The sequence below is a fragment of the Telopea speciosissima genome, chromosome 1, assembly GCF_018873765.1.
Source record: "Telopea speciosissima isolate NSW1024214 ecotype Mountain lineage chromosome 1, Tspe_v1, whole genome shotgun sequence".
Classification (NCBI taxonomy): Eukaryota; Viridiplantae; Streptophyta; class Magnoliopsida; order Proteales; family Proteaceae; genus Telopea; species Telopea speciosissima.
In genome coordinates this window covers 3,196,579-3,216,437 of record NC_057916.1, presented here as the reverse complement: position 1 = coordinate 3,216,437, position 19,859 = coordinate 3,196,579, and the positions used below count along the sequence as shown (strand labels likewise).

At 38.1% G+C, this 19,859-nt stretch overlaps 2 protein-coding genes, 1 long non-coding RNA gene and 1 pseudogene across 3 annotated transcripts; 2 read left to right on the top strand and 2 right to left on the bottom strand.

Annotated features, from left to right (window-relative positions):
- Positions 1-1,495: 1,495 nt before the first annotated feature.
- On the top strand, positions 1,496-4,448 carry LOC122643717 (annotated as a pseudogene).
- Positions 4,449-7,767: 3,319 nt separating this feature from the next.
- Positions 7,768-10,390, top strand: LOC122642036. The gene is made up of 2 exons (XM_043835434.1): positions 7,768-8,168; positions 10,058-10,390. Exons 1-2 carry the CDS (start codon positions 7,809-7,811, stop codon positions 10,268-10,270), a joined length of 573 nt encoding a protein of 190 aa, XP_043691369.1. The 5' UTR covers positions 7,768-7,808; the 3' UTR covers positions 10,271-10,390.
- An 11-nt stretch (positions 10,391-10,401) lies between these two features.
- Positions 10,402-17,599, bottom strand: LOC122642030 (ABC transporter A family member 7-like). Its single transcript, XM_043835421.1, has 14 exons — positions 17,265-17,599; positions 17,057-17,178; positions 16,615-16,776; positions 16,306-16,468; positions 16,090-16,215; positions 15,896-15,976; positions 14,875-15,233; positions 14,580-14,786; positions 14,352-14,461; positions 14,139-14,223; positions 13,545-13,667; positions 12,982-13,087; positions 12,797-12,885; positions 10,402-10,788 (listed from the first exon to the last, which is right to left on the bottom strand). Exons 1-14 carry the CDS (start codon positions 17,419-17,421, stop codon positions 10,507-10,509), a joined length of 2,172 nt encoding a protein of 723 aa, XP_043691356.1. The 5' UTR covers positions 17,422-17,599; the 3' UTR covers positions 10,402-10,506.
- Positions 17,600-18,213: 614 nt separating this feature from the next.
- LOC122642045 lies at positions 18,214-18,783 on the bottom strand. Its single transcript, XR_006330007.1, has 3 exons — positions 18,771-18,783; positions 18,447-18,503; positions 18,214-18,360 (listed from the first exon to the last, which is right to left on the bottom strand). It is a non-coding gene; the product is annotated as an uncharacterized LOC122642045 (long non-coding RNA).
- Positions 18,784-19,859: the final 1,076 nt, after the last annotated feature.

The following is a 19,859-nucleotide window of genomic DNA, read 5'->3' as shown; positions in this document are numbered from 1 at the left end:
TGATCAAAATACCCTTACGATAAAAACCAATCAAAATTAAAAAGTAAAGTGATCAAATTACCCTCATCCTCCCCAAATAATTTAGGGTTTGAAATGAAAATTAAAAAAAAACCCTAAAATCATTCAAAAAACCATCTTCCCTAAATCCTTTACAAACCCTAAGAGGTTATGAGTTCAACTCTACCTATCAAAAAAAAAAAAAATTCTTGATGAATCGAAAGATTTTTTTAATCAAGGACTGGTGAACCAAAGATAAGACAAGTACCCATCACAGGAATGCTTTGGATCGACTCAAAGTTTCCACTCAAGAAGAAGCTGGGAATGTGAAGTGTGGATGAGAAGGGTAATGGAGAGGAATGGTAATGGAGGGGGAAGGAGGAGACAGCTCGTTTTCTTGCTGTTGGAATCGCATTCGAGGGGTCCCTCGTGACCCACCAATTTGGATTTTGTATTACTGAGAAGCCTAGAAAGTCATGGGAATTTAAAAATCATAATCAAACATGAATACCCAAATCAGCTCCTGGTTCCAAGTTTAATAACTTTGGAGGTGAGTGGTGACTATGTGAGCGAGTCACTGAGTCAAAAGTATATTTCTGTGATGGTTACATAGGTGCAGATTTGAGATTTTTTGGTGGTTGTTGTGGGAAAATACAGAATTTACGGATGAAGACAAGAAAGAATGATAAAGGAAAAAGGTTATTGGAGATAATTGTAATTGAAAAGTGAATGATACTAGTTATTGTTAATTAATTGCCTTCTGTCTTCTCTGATTTCGTTTCCTTTCCATTGCAAGTTCACACAGCAGGAAATTTTTTTCCTCCTTTACTTCATCCTTCAACTGTGCATCTAACAAACTTAAAATTAAGCGTGTGTTCTTACTGTTACAGTGTCATTTGGATGTAATGCACTCGGTGTGAATTTTGAACAAAAGCAAACATAAATTCAGAGATAAAACCTAGGAATCATTTAGGGTTTGCAAAGGATTGGGGAAGATGGTTTTATGAATGATTTTAGGGTTTTTTTCGATTTTAAATCTTAAACTATTTGGGGAAGATGAGGGCAATTTGATCATTTTACTTTTTAATTTTGATTAGTTTTTATCATAAGGGTATTTTGGTTATTAAATTTCCTAAAACTAACCTCTAACGCCCCAGACTAACGGATTGGATCAAAATGCTACAATGTTTTGAAAATAGAAGAGAGTTTACAATTAGAAAAATTATGGGAAGACATTTGGACAAATGGGCATTTTCAGGGAGGCATTTGTCAAAAACCCTAAAAAAAAATCACATATTGTAAAGCAGAGTCAAAAGCCCCTTTTAATAGGAGAATTTGGGATTATAGTGGCAGACAAATGAAAAGCTTTTAAGAAAGATAAAATATAAAGGAGACAGGAAGAGTCAAAGTCACTTTAATAAAGAATAGAATTATTTGTGGCTTTGTGGTCCACTGCAATGAGTCATTTGAGATCCCCTAATGTGTGTGATTGTGTTAACTCAACAGCAGTAAGGAACACAGAGGGAAAACTACTTGCTTCACAAAAACAATCAAATTTCTGCTAAAAATGGCGGAAGGCGTCGTCTCATTTCTTATAGGAAAACTGAGCTTGCTGATATCACAGGAAGCTGGTTTACTCGGTGGAGTAGAAACGCAAATCAAGTCTCTTCATGATGAACTTGGGTGGATTAACTCCTTCCTAAGAGATGCTGATGAAAAGCGCATTAGAAACCATAGGGTGGAGTTATGGGTGAGCCAAGTCAGGGATCTGGCTTCTGAAGCTGATGATATTATTGATTTGTACATACTTGAAGTCCAGCGACAACAGCAAAGAAATATTGGGCTGAGGTTTTTGGGTTATCCCAAACACCTATCTACTCTACACAAGTTAGGGAAGCGAATGGAAGACATCAATAGAAGGATTGGAGAGACTTCAGCCAACAAATCCAAGTACGGGATTGTAGCTTTAGAAATTAGTAGCACTGGAGAGACTTCTTCTTCTTCGGCTCGTTTGGATGATGATGGCGGCTTAACACGGAAGGTAATAATGAGGAGAGCTCCCATGGTAGAGGAAGTTGAAGTTGTTGGGTTTGAGAAAGATATTGACGAATTTACTACCCAAGCTTCTTCTGACAAAAGAAGATCCCGGGTCCCGGCAGCTTCTTGTTGTTTCCATTGTCGGTATGGGTGGTTTAGGCAAGACCACTCTGGCGAAGAAAATTTATAATAGGAGTGATGTCAAGAACAGTTTTGATTCTGTTGCATGGATTTACGTCTCCCAAGAATACAGAATCAAAGATCTTCTCTCTGGGGTCATAGCACAACTTATGAAGCTCACAGGTGAGAAAAGAAGGAGCTAGAAGCGAAGGATGAGGAAGAGTTGGAGGAAATGCTCTCTGATTACTTGAAAGAAAAAAGATGTCTGATCGTCTTAGATGATGTATGGAGGATAGAAGTTTGGGATGGATTCAAGGCGGCATTTCAAGCTCATCAACAGAATGAGAGGAAGCAACAACAGCTGCGAGTGTTACTTACCACCCGTAATGTGGAAGTAGCCAAACATGCTGACCCATTAACTGCCCCTCATGAACTCAAACATCTGAGCGATGAGGAGAGTTTTAAACTCTTCTCACAGAAGGTCTTCCAATACCAATACCAATACCAAGCGGGAAGTCATGATCATGAGGAAAGAAGCTACAGCTCCAAAGATTTGGAAGATCTTGGAAGAGAATTGGTTGGCAGGTGCGGTGGATTACCGCTTGCGATTGTGGTATTGGGAGGTCTCTTATCTACAAAAGAGAAAGACACCCAGCGTGTGGAACAGGGTACTCGAAAGCTTGAATTGGCAACTTAATCAAGGACCACAGAAATGCATGGACATATTAGCTCTGAGTTATACAGACTTACCATATTACCTGCAATCCTGTTTTCTCTATTTTGGTCTTTTCCCAGAAGACCATGAGATCCTTTGTGAGAAATTGATTCGGTTATGGGTTGCAGAGGGTTTTATACAACCGACAGGAGATGAAACAATGGAAGATGTTGCGGAGGAGTACCTAAGAGAGTTGATCAATAGGAGCTTGATCCAAGCAGCAAGTAGGAGATCAGATGGAGGTATTGCAACATGTCGTATTCATGATCTCTTGCGGGACTTGGCAGTTTCAGAATCCAAGAAAGATAAGGGTGTTGAGATCTATGGGAGTAGTAGTAACTGTTCTTCTTCTTCGACTACTTCTCTGAACAGATTCCGCCGGCTTGCGATTCATTCCTTGTTATGCTTTAGTAGTACGGAAGGCCTCGACAAAAAGCTGTGGAAGGGTCTGTATGTGGGGTTTAATCTGCTTAGAGTATTAGAATTAGAGGATGTAGAAAATCTGGAAAGTTTACCCAAGGAAATTGGAGGGCTCGTCCTTCTAAAGTACTTGAACTTGAAGGGAACCAGAATTCGAAGAATTCCAGATTCAATATTGGGAAACCTCTGCAATCTACAAACTTTAGATCTATCTTTTACAGGAATCAGACACATACCCAATGAAATATGGAGAATGCACCAACTAAGACATCTACATTTGTGGGGAAATCGGTATTCTTCATCATCAATTTTAGTTGAATGCGTAGACAAGGTTGGTGTGAGTACTCTAAGTTGCTGTTATCGTCGTCCTCCTCCAAGAATCGATAATCTGAAGGACCTCCAGACGCTACGTCTAACTTCAGGCAGTTGGATAGAAGATGGGCTTGACAAGTTGACGAATCTAAGAGAACTCGGGATAGAAGGTAGAGATTCGATGTTTTGGCATACAAAAAAGAAGGCATTAATCGACTCCTATGTCAAATTGAAAAAACTCCGAGTGTTGCACCTACATGCAAGATACGATCATAATTTGCCTGATGATCTTTTTGTTTCATTTTCACACCGTCATCATTTGTATCTCTACAGAATGGATTTGAGTGGACGCCTAGAGAAGATACCTGCAGCCCCTGAGGATTTTCCACCATTTCTCACAGAGTTGAGATTGTATTGGTCGCATCTAAAGCAAGACGACCAAACAATGGCAACACTAGAGAAGCTACCAAACTTGAAGATTCTCGAATTAGGATTTGCCCCATTTGAAGGAAAGGAAAGGAAATGATTTGTTCTGTAGGAGGTTTTCCTAAACTCCAAAATTTGGAACTTTTCAACTTACCTGACTTAGAGGATTTGAAGGTGGAGCAAGGAGCCTTCCCCAGCCGTAAAGTTTTGACCATCATCGACTGCTATAATTTAAAGATGCTTCCAGATGGGTTGCGACACGTCACTACCCTCCAAGAGCTCAAGATAGACGGAATGCGGCAGCAAGGAATTCAAAGACAGGGTTCAAAAAGACAAGGGAGAGGATTGGGAAAAGATAAAAGCACATACCCTTTCTCACCATTGTATAAGTAAATGGAGCAGAGCAGCCAGCGAGATATTTCGTACAGATTAATTACAAGTAAGTTTTCCGGCCCGTCTCAGATATATATATCATTTGTTTTTTCAGTAGGGCTCAGACAGATATATATATATCAGGAACAGTACTTCTTATAATAAGTGCTTTCTAGCTCCCTAGTCTTCATTACTTAGTTTTAAGTTTTAACCATTCTCCTCACCCCTTGTATTCCTTTTCTATTTTATTCTGAATACTTATTTAGTTTTTTTTTTTTTTTTTTTTTTTTTCTTTTTTTGAATTAAGGGACCCCCGTCTACACATTAGACATTACATGAGTTTTTTTTTTCAATTAAAAAAAAAAAAATCCATTACAAACACCCTCTATGATTTCCCCAACTTGTAGTTTGTTTGATTACCGTTGTTTTATATATGCATGCTTAATTATGGTAATCATATATTACTTTCACTTATATATGGGCAGCTTTGACCACCAAACAAATAAATTAAAGAGGTGAGGTTGGGCAGCTGTAATTAATTTTGATCTTAACAAACAGATTTTTCTTATTGTATGTTTTGGATTATATCTATATAGGGAGGGAGCCCAAAGGAGATAATAAGAAGACCACAACAAAGAGCTTGACAAAGCATGCAACGCAGATGGGAAGCCGGTCACAGGGACATATATAGCTAGACAGACATATTATGGTGTCGATATATCAGACTCTGATCAGGAGCTAGCTAGTGAACCGGCCGGCCTGTTGAAAGCTAGCCTTGAAGGTGGTGGTGGTAGTGGTCATGGGATTGAATGTCTGGTATCAAAACTCTATAGAACTCTCATTATACATGGAGTACTTTTGTAAAGATTGATCAAATACAATTTCCTATTAGAGATTCATCTTTGTCTCTCATTCATTATTTTAAAAACTGGATTGGCATTGCGCGCTGGTCAAACCAGGTTTAATTAGAAGCAGCCATTGCAGAACCTGGTTTTCTCTGTTTTCCCTTTGCTGTGTGGGGGGAAAGGGATGAACTGGACCCCTTATCTGAGAGGGGGAAATGTCAACTTGAACTTCTGTATCTATCCAAATATTCTGGAAAAAAAATTGTTGAATGCTAGCTCACATAACCCATATCCTATACTCATTGATTTTTAGCTTTTAAGAACTAGTACAAAAAAGCTGGTTGCCTAAAGAAATATGATATAGTCAGGAAGAGGACAATTTTCTCTCTAATAAAAAAATATCACATCAGAGAGCCATTGAGTCATCTATTTCTTCCCCCTATCCAGCACCACATAAACTGGTCTAGAACAGAGTAATTTTCAAATTTCTCCATATAGACCAGCAAACTGCTTCATCCTCCGAGATCCCTTTTTAAATTTATCTTTGAAGAAGAAAGAGGCTGAAAAGAAATGAAAGCAATAATATGAGGAATTTACTGTTGCTCATTCTATGAAACTCTTTCGACTTGTGTAAGGTCCTGATAGGCTGTTATCACACTTTTTCTTTTTCTTCTTTCTGTTGTTAGTTTGAAATCAGTAACAATCTTTGATATGCTCTTAACAAATGTGAGTTTCATTATAGTCCTCCCAGTTCTCCATGAACATGTCAGTGGATCTGCAACAGCAATTTTAGAAATTCAATGACTATATGGAATTACTGCCCAAATGGTAGCAATTTTGTGATCAAAGAGGAACCTACACTCTAAGGAGAACAGGCCAGAACATACACAACCAAAGAATTTTCCACACTCCCCCCCCCCCCCCCAAGAGAGAGAGAGAGAGAGAGAGGGATTCTTAGATGTGTTAAACTTTTGTCTGCAAACTCATTGCAGATTTCAAATAATCTCAGAGGAATATTAAAACTCATTGCAGATTTCAAATAATGTCAAGAGTAATATTAAGATGATAGCAACTAATATAAATCAACCAAGACATATTAAGGTTACTAAAATACAGAAACTAAAATTGAGATGATAGCTACAAATATAATCACTATCTCACAACCTGGGTGGCCGTGGTAATAAACCGCCCCTGCTGAACTTCGGAGCTTGCATTTTTGGAGTTAAGACGATGAACAAATTCATGATCTCAACGAAGAAGATGGCAACACGAAGAAGGCATTCCCAGACCAACGACAAACAGAGTCACGATCTCAGCAAGAAGACGGCATCATTAGTTAGGGTTCAATATTTAAGGAGAAAGAGAGCTTAGAGTTCAGAAGTAGGAGAAATCGAAGTACAGATGTGTAAGGGTATTTATGTAATATCCCTTCATATGTTCTAATATAATCCTACTTGTATTAAAGCTCAGGCTATGAGGGGCAATCTAGTAATTAACCCATTTGACTTAATCCTTAGTTTTCCTATAAATACTAGCTAGAGGCAGCCTAGGTATTCCAAACTCGATACTCAGGGTGTAATGCTTTAAGCAATCATGTGCTTAAACCCTAAACCCTAACAAGATGTATGGAAGAGACAAGGGTTTAGGGAGGAAGAGAGATCCAACAAAGTCCAGTTCAGTGGAGGAGACGAAGGGAAGAGTGACCTCATCGTTACAAGGGATAGGGGTGAGGCCGTGAGGGTAGAGTCTTACCCAGGTTAGGGACGGTGGGTAGAGTTGTACCTAAGATTAGAGGTAAAAGGTTAATCAGATGCAGCGTTAGCATAAACGGAACGATAAAAAAACGGAATCTTACGATGGATTTAAAACAGCAAAAAATTACAAACGGATGGTCGCATAAAACGGTCTAAAAAACAAAAAAACGATAAAAAACAAAAAACAAATGGTAGGGTTTGAAAGATTTATATTTCAACAAAAAGGAACCAAAAAAATGGTACTATTCTCATATAAATTGAGAAATTTTTATTAGAAATACATATTTCTATTTTTGGTATTCGTGCATTGACCTTGAGTTGAGGGTGTTATCATGAAAAATGTAGTCCTTCAAGTCATCTTTACGTCGGTGAAAGAACTAGGTCGATTAGACTTTGGAAAAGAAAGATATGGTCAATTAAGTCCAAAATCTTAAAAAAGGCTAAACAAAAAAAAGGAATGTTTGCCATTTATCGTTTTTTACCATATGTTTGTGAAACATACAACAAAACATGTTTAAAACGGTAAAAAAAGAGAACGTGTTTGCGTTTTTGCTAACAGTGAGGTGGCCTCAATCTCAACCCAACACAGGCAGGGCGTGTAACTTAACTCGGACAGTGGGGATGGCAGTCATTTCCACCCTGTCTGTGTCAGGCTGCACACCGGCCGCACAAGCCTGCGGCAGCAGAGGATTCCCGAACCCATGAAGTAAGAGAAAAACGGCACCACGCATGCGGTCGTGCCTCATGCTACTACTCCAAATCAGTGTTCCCTCCCTGACTGGAACGAAGGAAAGAGAGAGAAAGCAGAGAATGGAGAACGAGAGCGAAAGAGAAGAGATAGAGGAGAGCTCCAAGATCGACCATGAATCTTCAAAACCCCATAAACCTAACAAACCTCCCCGAACCGTGAAGACCAAAGTTCCAGAGGTGGAAATCCGCCTCTTTCGACGAGGCAAAGGCCCCATTGACGTCTTCAAATCCAGCCTAGGAGGTTGGGATCAGAACCAGTTGGAGGTCTCCGACATTCTTGAGAAATATAGTTTCAAATCGATTTTCGCTTTCAATCCTGAATCGGGAAGAGGCGTTTCTATCCGTTTCAATCCTCGAAATGGTAGATCCTTGCTCCCTTACACAGATGGATCGGTGATCTTCATAGATGGAGAGCCAAAGGTACTTTATTAATTATTACCATTTCCGTAATTGCTTACTTTCAATCGTATCAATAACTGTCTCGATTATTGTATATTTTACTTTCCTACGAATTAGAAGATCGAGACTTTGGGTTTTATAAGAATTAAGAAGCCCTATTGTTTTGGTTACACAAATAACTAAGGAGGTTAGTTTTGATTTTTGAATTTTAATAGATGCTTTCTTAAATTCAATACCGTCAGTTTGAAATAAATCCGGAAAATCGACGGATGGCTAACGAATAATCGCATGATTCCATGGCGTTGCCAATCAAACGATGAGAAATCACTTCATTTCATTAGGTCTGAATCGTTGAAGCTTGAAAACATTAAACGGCTTTTTTATAAACATTGCAGCAAGTATCTTATATTGCTCTTCTTGCAGTATGTAGAATCTTAATTTTTACTGTTTAGTTATTTTGTATGGATTGATTACAGAATTAAAACATCAATAAACATCAATATGTTTGCTTTTGTTAAGTCCATATGTGGGCAGGAAGTGTCAATATTTACTTCACTGACAACTATAACCTGCATTGGAAAGCCAGATAATAGAATTAAGTCTTCTTGATTGGTCAAGACTCATAGTTTAGGAATTGCTACTCTCAGTGAAAGCTTAGCTTCTTTATGGAAGACTGGTTAGAACCTAGGAATTACATTTGGTGTGATATAGAGATCTGGAAGCATTGAAATTGTTGGGTTTCCCCCACCATTTGGATCACTGAGTTTTCAGATCTGAGGGCCGATTGTACAGTTTTTGGGACTGATTTGAACCCCGATTCCGATTTTAATAACCTTGTTTTCCAATCTTTTTTCTTTCCGGGATGGGGGGGAGGGGGGGGGGGGGAGGAGTTTTCCATTGGGGGTTCCCCTATTCAAATACCATTATTGATTTTTTCCCCTGATGAATATTCACTTTTCTTCGATCAGCAGCAACAATTTTGAATTGGCTGATCAAGTGCTTCAAGACAACCCACAACATTGAGATAATGGGCTACTCTGTGTGCCTTATGCGTTTACGGGTGCCAGAGAGGGGGCTGGGTTGGAATTGGATTAGCATTTAAATTCTGAAATTGCATCCAATTCATGTCAGCTGGAGCTGGTCCGATTTATTGAAGTTGTTAAGCAACATTCCAACCTTGATCACTTTGGCATTTCTCCACTCAACTAATATGCAGGTTGGGTTAGGCTCAGAGTTTAAAAACACGGACTCGGGACCCAAATCGGTCCCAGTCGATTCACCTAGATCGGCCTTAGAATTGGTGTTTTAATGCCCTTTAGGGTTTTCCGTACAAGGGATCGGACAAGCCAAATTGACCAAAATCGGGTTCAACTTTGGCTGATTCCGACCGATCCCAATTCTTGAAAGCTTGACTTGCATTCGTCAAATGGAATCAATATGATCTGACTAGTCCATTGTCACTCCTAACATCAATACGACACCTTCTTTAGAATCTCACCATCATTGCTTATTTGGTTACGTAGTCTGCAAATTGCAGGTGTATTTTGGATGTGTTGTGATATTCCTCTCTCCCCCCCCCCCCCTAAAAAAAAAAAAAACCTTATTCTAATTTGGTTCAAATGGAAACATTTTTATTTAATTGTGAAACAATCTGATGTATATTCAGAAACTTATGATTCAATTAATCCCATTCAAAAAGTTCATCCATATGTCACTGTTATGATGTTTGTTACTATCATGGTCTCCTTCTTGAGCTTTGTAAAAGTTATTTCTGGAGTACGTTGAATAATTTTTATCATTTAAATCAAGTATAGGCTGTATAGCTCTGAAGCCGACCCCATTAGTTGGGATAAGGCTGTGTTGTTGTTGCTGTTGTATGTCTCTGACTCAGTTATATTCACTGATTACAGGACTCGATGGTCAAACCTATAACCAAGATTGCGATAGGGATAGCTTTAATGACCTTTTTAATAGTAATGCTTTTCAAGGAAACTCCAGACTGGATGAAGAGATTTAACTTAATAGGTGGGACCTTCCCTCCATGGGTTCTGGCTTGTGCAGTTATAGTTTTCACTCGACTGAGGAAGAGAACTAGGGACATTTTGAAAAGGTATGGCTGGTGAATAGATATCATCTGCATTTTTCTGTGACCTGTTTTATTCTTGTTGACATTGGGAGAGCCATACACGGATAAACGGTGTAGCATGAGATGCTTCACACTGAAACTTTTGGTAATTGTTCAATTGCTAATCTGTTTTCTGGCCCTTCTTTCTGATCTATGTACACAACACTGGATTCTGTATCTTGAAATAATGAGACATTGAAACAACAATTATTAATAAGAAATCAAACCTACTGATTACTGTGCCCCTTTGGCAACTTTGATGAAAACATCTTCCAAGGTGGTATCGGTTAAACCCCATGCTTGTACAGTGAACTTCTTCTTTGCATTCTCAATTGCTCTGAAAACTTGTGCAATTGTGACATCTTGCTTTGGTAATTCAAACTTCAGCGTGCCTGATAAATGATATACCTTTTTTGCTTTCGGAGAGAGCCTGTGTGCCAATTCCTTTATTTCTTCTTCATGATCAGAAGAGGTTGTGATCGTTAAGACATAGATCCCTCCATATCTAGCTTTTAGCTGTCATCGCATGCAAATATGTCAGCATTTCCTGAAAGTAAATATAAGGAACTCTACCAACATGATATCTCTACATGTAGTAGATCAGTCTGCATACAGACTAGGAAAAAGAATCACGACAAATAGGCTAGAAATGACACAAAAACGAAGGTGTGTGTATGCACACACACAGGAAAAACAAGATACTGCCCTGACAATTGTACTTCTTCAATTGTGAAAATGATTGTCTATTCTCATGTATAAGATAATAAGATATGATTGACAATTGTACATCTTCAATTGTGAAAATGATTGTCTATTCTCATGTATAAGATAATAAGATATGAGTTCTACTAAAACCATCCTTGATCATGACTTGTCTGTTCACAGGAACTAAAATAAACGTATGTGCTTCCTTAACAGTTAATACCATTACACACAAATTGCGTCTTTCCTTAGATTTTTTTCTCTTTTCCCTTAGTTACTTATTGGATCTTGGCCTCATGGCTGAGTGGTTGGTCTTGTTCTTTAAATTTGAGACTTTTCAATATAGCAGAAATTTATTTAATAAAAACTCTTGAGTGATTTTGTATTACCAGCCCCAGGCCCAGAGAAAGAAGGATAAATGTATCAGGTTTGCAATTGCTTTCAAAACTCACCCAAACCTTTCAGCATGGATCTGTTGAAACTGAATTCCTGTAACCAACTTGAATCAGTTGGGATAAGGCTTGCTTGAGTTGAGTTTGATTGGGTTTGAAAGTAATTATCATACTGAGGTAAGATAGATATATAAGCCTTAGCACAGCACACATATTGGAAGAATATGATACCAATGCAGGTGCCAGTTGCTACATGCATATCTTTTGGTTGTGGTTTAATTAATGTCCTGAGGGGTTGTTCTTTATTTCAGTTCTTCTACCTTGTTTCGTCAAAATAAAATGAAAAAGAATGTAGAAAATGTTCTAATGGATCTTATCATAAAACTCAATTCAACAAAGCCTTATAGCCTATTGGTTTCAAGAAATTTTACATGATTTTAAGGTTATGAAGATAGGAATTTGCTTTAATAGAAATGAAGCAAACGGTTTAGGTTTTTTAAGTATCAAGGTGTTCCTTCAATAATAGATTTCCACTGTAATTTTTTATAAAAGGCTCTTACTGTCTCTCTCTCCCCTCTCCTTTCTCTCTAAGTAAATATGTGGCCCTCCTCCTCTGTCCTTGTTAAATATAGTTTTTTGTTTTCTTGCTATTGGCTTGGCATGTAAAATATCAATATAAGTGAGTAGTGTATAGATCTCTCTCCCATAATTATTTTATGAAAATAAAACAGAAAGATGATCATCATGTCAGGCGTGTTCCTGTGTCCATATCAATGTCTATTAGGTGGTATGTGCATATGCATGTATACCCGACATTCCACAGTCCTAAAAGTTGGTTAACCTTTTGGGATTGGTGTGTGGTTTGTGCGATTACACTTTCATCAAAAAAAGAAGAGGGGCATGTGTAGGTTTAGTCCCACACCGGGTGTGTGAGTGTGGTGTGTGTTGTGTATATCTGCCATTCCATGGTCCTAAAAGTCAGTTCCTTTTGGGATTGATGTGTGGTTTGTGTGATTACACTTTCATAAAAAAAAAAAGGATAAATTACAGATCAACCCTTGGTTTTTGAAAAAACTCAAATGTCCCCCTCTCAAACGCCACGAGTGCCTCCGTTCTTTTCAATAAATTTTCTTTCGACCAAAAAAAATAAAAATAAAAATTTATTGGTGTGAAAGGATTATTTTTCCCTTGTACTAAGACATTAGAATTAATTTACAATACTACCCTTCCTTCATCTCCAACATTAGTCAAGGGTAGTTTAGGGATTTTAAATTTATTTAACTGGCTGACATCATCACTTAACAGTATAAAACTAACGTTAGGGACTAATTAATCATTTTGGGGTCTAAATCAAGGGGTGATCTGTAATTTACCCAAAAAAAAAAAAAATGCATGTATGTGATATTGTTTAAAAAGTAGGTTAAGTCCACCTCAGTCGGGCTACCGATGCACTGCAGTCTTCCATCTACAAATATTCCTATCCGGTTGCATAGAGCCTCTGCCTCTTCCATTGAATGTGCTGAAACCATTTCGTTAAGCTTATTAATGTCAATTCTTACAGCACCAAAGAGAGAAGTAAATTGAACTGTTATTATGAGGAACAAAAGCATCTTACTTGTGAGAATCATTGCTTTCCCTTGTTTTGCGTTTTTTATTGCTTTCCATAAGAAGTCTCTAGAAGCTGGATCTAGTCCTGTGCTAGGCTCATCCAGAAAGATAACCTGGTAATGAGATAAAGCACTATTACTTGTCATATTTCAGTAATATCTTGAGGGCAATAGGATGAAGATGGTGTTTATGCTGTAGATTTGGCACACTTACAAGGGGATCAGACTAGACTTTTAAAGGGATATACCATACATCCGAAATGTCTGGCAGCAAGGTCACCTGCCCCCGCATTTTTTGAGGTTTTGGGATGGCGGATAAGAACGGCGTCCAGATGGGAAAAACAATCTAACGGCTCCCCCACCATCCTGACCATGGTCGGCGTCTAGACTACTCAAGGCATTGGAGGGGGACCTAGATGCAAAGAAACATTCGAGGCACCTAGACGCCTAAGTGACGCCTTGATAACTATGATCTCGACTAAGAAAACGTTTTGAAAACATTGGGCCAGACATATTTTCAAACATCTTATAGTCTAGCTTACTAGTATTCAAAACGCCACTCTTGCTATACCTTAGGATTTCCAAGCGCTGAGATGGCAACACTAAGCCTCCTTTTCATGCCGCCACTAAATTTTCCTGCTTGTTTATCAGCAATGCTAAATAAATTCACACTCTTTAATGATTCTTCCACAGCCTGTGATAATGAACAAAGGAAAAGACTTAAAATTTGACAATTCTCAAATGGTACACCTGGAAAAATCATGTTAGTACAGTGCAGTCTATATAACACATGCCTAATCCCTTAAGCATAGTTGTCACAGTGTTTAGGCGACCCAATCCGTTGGAGGACTCCAACCTGGATGCAAGGCAACCAAGGCACCTGGACGTCTAGGAGACGCCCTGACCACTATACCCTTACATTCTCACTTTTCTTAGTTTTCTCCATTATTTTTTAATCGATATTACTTAGTCCTTTCTGTGGGGTCTTGAAGGGGCTATTGCTTAAAGCAATGGTAAAAATTTCAGGTCGCCAAAGCAAATGCCCGGTTCGAGTCTTGAGGGCAGCTTTCTTTGTATAGAAAGAGGGACACAACCCCCCACCCCTCCCCCCTCCAAAAAAATAAATAAATATAATCTCAAGGATGAAAGATGGATTTGCTCTTACATGTTCTAATTCAATGCCTTTGAGGTTCTTTAGTCGACCATAAAACATTAGGTGCTCTCTTGCAGTTAACATTTCCCAGAGCAAGCTGCATTGGATTTTTACCAGTTAGGGAATGACAGGAAGAATCTATAAGCAAGTTCTATTTTAACTAATATGTGATCTGAATCCATTTCATTTCTGAGCTGAAAATGCCTAAATATAACTATTTCTTACTCATGCTGTGGACAGACACCCATGCTACTGTACACTTTATCCATTTCATTCCTTAAATCAAACCCATTAACTAATGCAGTACCAGCAGAGGGAGTTGTAAGACCAATCATCTGCAAACAACCATAGACATTTACAGGGAGGGTAAGTAAGTTATCATGAGATAACACTCTGTGCCTCTAAATTCTAAACCCATCAAATTTGGTGGCTATTAGATTTATCAAAACTAACCATACTGATGAAAGTAGTTTTTCCTGCACCATTTGGACCTAGCATACCCAAGCATTCTCCTTCAGGCAAAGCAAGAGATATTTCTCGTACTGCATATTTCTCTGGGTTCCCATCCTTGCTAGGATATACCTTGTGGAGTTTGTCCACAATCATGGGGTAGCCCTCAGAGTTAGAGGGCTCCTCCATTAGTTTATCAACTAATTCCTTCTGCAATGAAAGTGAATGTGAAACAATGAATGCACATATTGAAAAAAAGAAAAAAAAAAGGTAGACGACGCCTGAGATAAAAATTTACCTCACGATAGACATCAGCCTTTTCAACATTGGCAAGCACATCAAATCCTTTTCTATGTGGGTCATTTAGAGGAGTGCATGAACAGGTATTAAATTTGCAATTCAGGAACCATAAGGGGTGTTTCTTGACTCCACCACCAACTGAGAAAACTTGATCCAAGTAATATGCTAACAAAAGCAGTACCATCCATTCAATGATCATGAGAAATAGCGTCGATTCCAATCCGCTCTCACCCAAATCCTTCCAACCCATTCCGATGCCTCCAGATAATTGAGCATCAAAGGAATATTGTCCAAACTCATGTAGCCCACGGAATAAAGCAAAAGCAGGAAACATCTCCAAAATTAGAATGCGGAATTCTGCAACAATAGTAGTTAAATTGGTTAAACATACACCAATATTAATATTGGACATCATTCCATGGATATACTCTCTATTAGAGGCAGAGACCTACCAGTCTCTTGATTGGGTAATCCTTATAAGCAGTGTCGAGTTCTGGTTGGTAGGATTCTTTTAATTCTCATTAAAATGGTGGGTTGAGCACCTAGAGATGAGAGCAAGATCTGAATACTCAACCATTGCACATCCTGTGCATTGACTGCTATCATTATGTATGTTCTTTAAGTTTTGTCTGTGATGTTCTTGTTTGTTTGGCAATACAGTACTCTGCTTCTGTTATGCAGGAAGCTCTATAGTAATCTTACAGTAATATATTTCATGATTGGCTCATCCCCCCACCTCCCACCCACACACAACCCCCCCCCCCCCAAAAAAAAAAAAATTGTATTAGAAAGTAGTGGTTGGTTGGGTTTGGTAGTCAGCTCAGGAATTGCTACTCCGTCTCTGTCATATTTGTCTTGCAGTTTGACCAGGGTTTGGGTTCACCATTTAATGAATCCCACCAGGGTGATTTATAGGTTCAGAAAGATGATTTGATCGGATATGGTAACTGTTCAGGCTACCACACTGTTATCAAATTTATAAACAATTAAAGGATTGGAAAAGGAATCAGTCACTTTACCTGACTTAGATGATTTGAGCAAATTCACAAAAAGAAAGAATCCTAGAAGTGAAGAGGAAAACACGTACAAAAATCCAATCACTGCCATTGGTAAATTATCAGTCAATTAAGGAGGAAGTAGAAGTCATTCTGAATTTTATGAAATGGTTTATCATCCAGGATAAGGATGTAAATTGATTTTTTATTATTCAAACCTGAAGAAGTCTTCACATCCGAAAAAAATGTGGCTACAAGAAAAGCAAGTGCAATCTGTAGGTTCATAAAGACGAGGAAGAAGCTAAACTGGATGCTGTAGCTGTTCATTGTGAAGGATTTTAAGCCTGTAAAATGAGAATCATTTAGGTTAAATATGTTTCTGAGGATAGCTACGAGGAGAAATGTTTTGAACAAGTTTTTGGCACTGAATTTACCTACAACTGTGCCAAACAGTATAAAACATGTCATGTAGGCAGACGATATAAAGAGAAAGTAGGAATACGTAATTAACCAGTAAGAACCATCCCTGAGTCCATGCATCTTCATCATGATCCTTAGTTTATGCTGTTTTTCATAAACTAGGCTATTCAAAATAACCTGCATCATTGTTAACCAAGAAGCTTTATCATGTGACTCATTCCATGAACAATGAAATTATTTTTCTGGGAAGCTGATGTAGTTTATCACATAGTTGCTTATCTCATGTAGCTTGTGACATTAAGATTATAGTTTCTGGTAAATACCGGAAAAAGTAACTGAAAGATCCATGAATAGAACAGTGGTCCAGCAAGAGAAGAAATATCAAAGTTCGGTGTAACTGATAGAGGTTTAGGCATCTCTGCAATAAACTCGAGAATCACCTTCGCACGGGCACCTCTGAAGAATTGGAGGTAGGAATTTGAGGCCTGCATAGTCATTTGAGTGTCATCAATATTGGAGTGGCAGAAAACCAACGTAAGAAATGTCAAAAGATTAATCTTCAAGAGAAGAGAGTTGCAGATTTGAGGTATTGGGGTAAAGGTAAGATCGAATCTTCAAGAAATCAAACACTGTCTCTTTATTGCATTTCGAGTGTTCATGCATCTGTATACTCTTTAACCATCCAAATTCAAGAGTGTATGCTACTCAAGCTTGACCACCTCTGCATCTAAGCCTACCAGATTTTTTTTTGGGTGAATGGCCTACCAGATTCAAAGCCTTCTGAATACGTGTCGTGCTACCCTGATCAAAATCGGATTCTGTGGCAGTTTGATTGTACCAGACTGTTGCATTGAATTTACGATTGTTTGTGTTCAGGAAATCATATACTGCAACAGAAAACAAATCGGTCCATAAATCAACAAGGATGAAGACTATTTTGATGTTCATGATCAAGCTTGTATATGCATCCAACCTCCTAGAATCGCATTTCTCGTCTTATTTTCAGATTTACCCCGAAGGATATCTACTAGCTCAGTAGTAATAATGGAAGAATTGTCTCGCCATAAAGGTTGAACTTGCAAGCATACTAATTCTGGACCAAACCCGGGGGAAAAAGCATTAGAACACATCGTGCAGTCTTACTGAGAAGGATTTTTATTGATATCTGGAATTTAAACAGAGTTTAGTACCTTGAGGGACACGCATTCTGCCAAATTCACCAGTTGGAAGTAACGAGTTTCTTCTGGGAAAGCAATTTGCTTGAACTGTCAGCAAAGGTGTGTCCTGGAAGAAGGCCAGTTCAAAACCATATGTAGTTCGAGGCTTAATATCAGTTGCCTGAGGATTGAGGAAACAATTAGTTGGTATAGATAGATAGATATAGATAGAATAGATAGAGACAGAGACTTACAAGAATTATCTTCTCTGAAATTGTAAGTCGATCTTCATGGAGTAAGGAAGCTGAGTAGATGTTCCGTGGGAAGAGTTTCTTCCCCAATCCTGGTTTACTTTTAAAGCTAAATGTTATTTTTTCTTGTAAGATTCTTATGTATCAACAAACACAAATGCATGAAACACAGGTTGGTAGAAAAAAAAAATGGTATCTTTCTATTCCTTTTATAGTTTACTAGTGGAAGCCCATGAAGTGTGGGTTTCCAAAATTGAACTCTGCAATGGATTTCATTCAACCTGATCTGAGAATTAAGAAATGAGTTGCACTTGTTTTTACCCTCTACTAATGATCTGTTAGCACCAGTAAGCAGCAATATTGCAGGACATGATTCAATCTTCTTGCATATTTCCCCTAGCTCTTCAGGTAATTGAAATACAGGTGGCCATCTTCTTGGTTTTCTTATGGGACATTTATTGGTGGGGGAGAGGGTCCTGGTGACACATTCTGGATCGCATTGCTTCAAAATTCTCTCTGGGTTGGAACAATCACATTGACACTGTGATAGTCCATCAATCTTAGTTGTAAATGTATTGATCATCCTCTGGATTTGAGCAAGCAGCAAACACATAATGATTGGGAATGCCAGAAGTTTCAAGATCATCCCTAAATTGCGTTTCTGTGAAGATGAATTATAGCAATCAATACATTTAAACCACAACAACAAAAAAATAAAAAAGGAAAAAAATCTATAGAGAATCTAACCTGGTAACACAAGTTTTTCCTCATCAGAGCATTAGCCTGTCCGAGGAAACTCACGGGCTGGAATGATGAATTCGCCATTTCACTCAGCCTTTCGACTTTCAAACAGATCCTAATGAATAGGTGTGAGGGAGCAATTTTACTTCTAAACCTTCTGAATTCTTGAATTACCTGACAGATTCAAGAATCTTTTGGCATTCTTTTCTCTATTCAAGATTGGGTTCTCTTCCCATTTCTCTCTCTCTCTCTCACACTCTCTGTCCTTTTTTTTTTTCTATGTTGCAAGTTTTTGATATTGCATTTGATTATGTATCAGAAAAATTAAACTTCCACCCATTTTCGATTAAAAACAAGGGGAAATCTTCTTCTTCTTCATCTCCTTTGCACCGGTAAGAACCATTATAAATTTTACCAAAAAAAAAAAAAAAACCATTTTAAACATTTGGGTAAATTATACGTCACTCCCTGGTTTTCAAATGAAACTTAGATCACCCCCTGATTTTTTTTAAAAATCAAATCACTCCCTCTACAGTAACGGTGTTAGTCTGCTGTTAATTATTAGTGTGAAAAGACTATTTTACCCTTGTGTACTAAAATATTATAATTAAATTTACAATATTACCCTTCTTCATTTACAACATTAGTCAAGGATAGTTTAAAGATTTAAATTTATTTAACTAGTTAACATCATCACTTAATCACATAAAACTATCGATAGGGACTAATTTAAAATATTGAGATCTTACTCAAGGGACAATTTAAGCTTTTAAAAAAATCAGGAAATGATCTAAGTTTCACTTGAAAATCAGGGGGTGACGTATAATTTATCCTAAACGTTTTGATTTCTTGGATCAATTGTTTGTCCTGCGGGTGGTTCTTACTTCTTATTCAATCTTCCAGCTAGTTGCGAATGGTGAAACGGCTTTAAAGGAAGGGTCAAGAGATTGTTTAATCAGTCCATTCATGTTCTGCCACGTATCAAATCAAACAGTGACTTTATTGCATACCCGTCTTGTCCTTGGGTATTACTATATTTCCAGCCCCGGTGTATTCCAGTTCCAGTTGGATAACGGGATCGGTCAACGCCGAAACCGATCCGGATTGGTCAAAATCATTGGGGATCGATCTAAAGTGGGAAAAAAAATCTCGATAGGTCCTCGAATCAGTTAGCATCGGTCAAAAAAATAGGAGTGAGTGGTAGCGGAACGTAAACACTGTGACCTTATTTATGCGTGTATTGTCATTTAACCGTAGATTCACATGAGATTAATCTCAACCATTCAATAAATTTTTTCCTCTGACCGGTTCCTGGCTACTACGGTTGTCCCTTCTCTTCTCTGTTTTCACTCTTTAGCAGAGAAAAAGTATATCAGCAGGTGGATTGTGGAATTTAGGTATCAAAGAACGGAAACGATG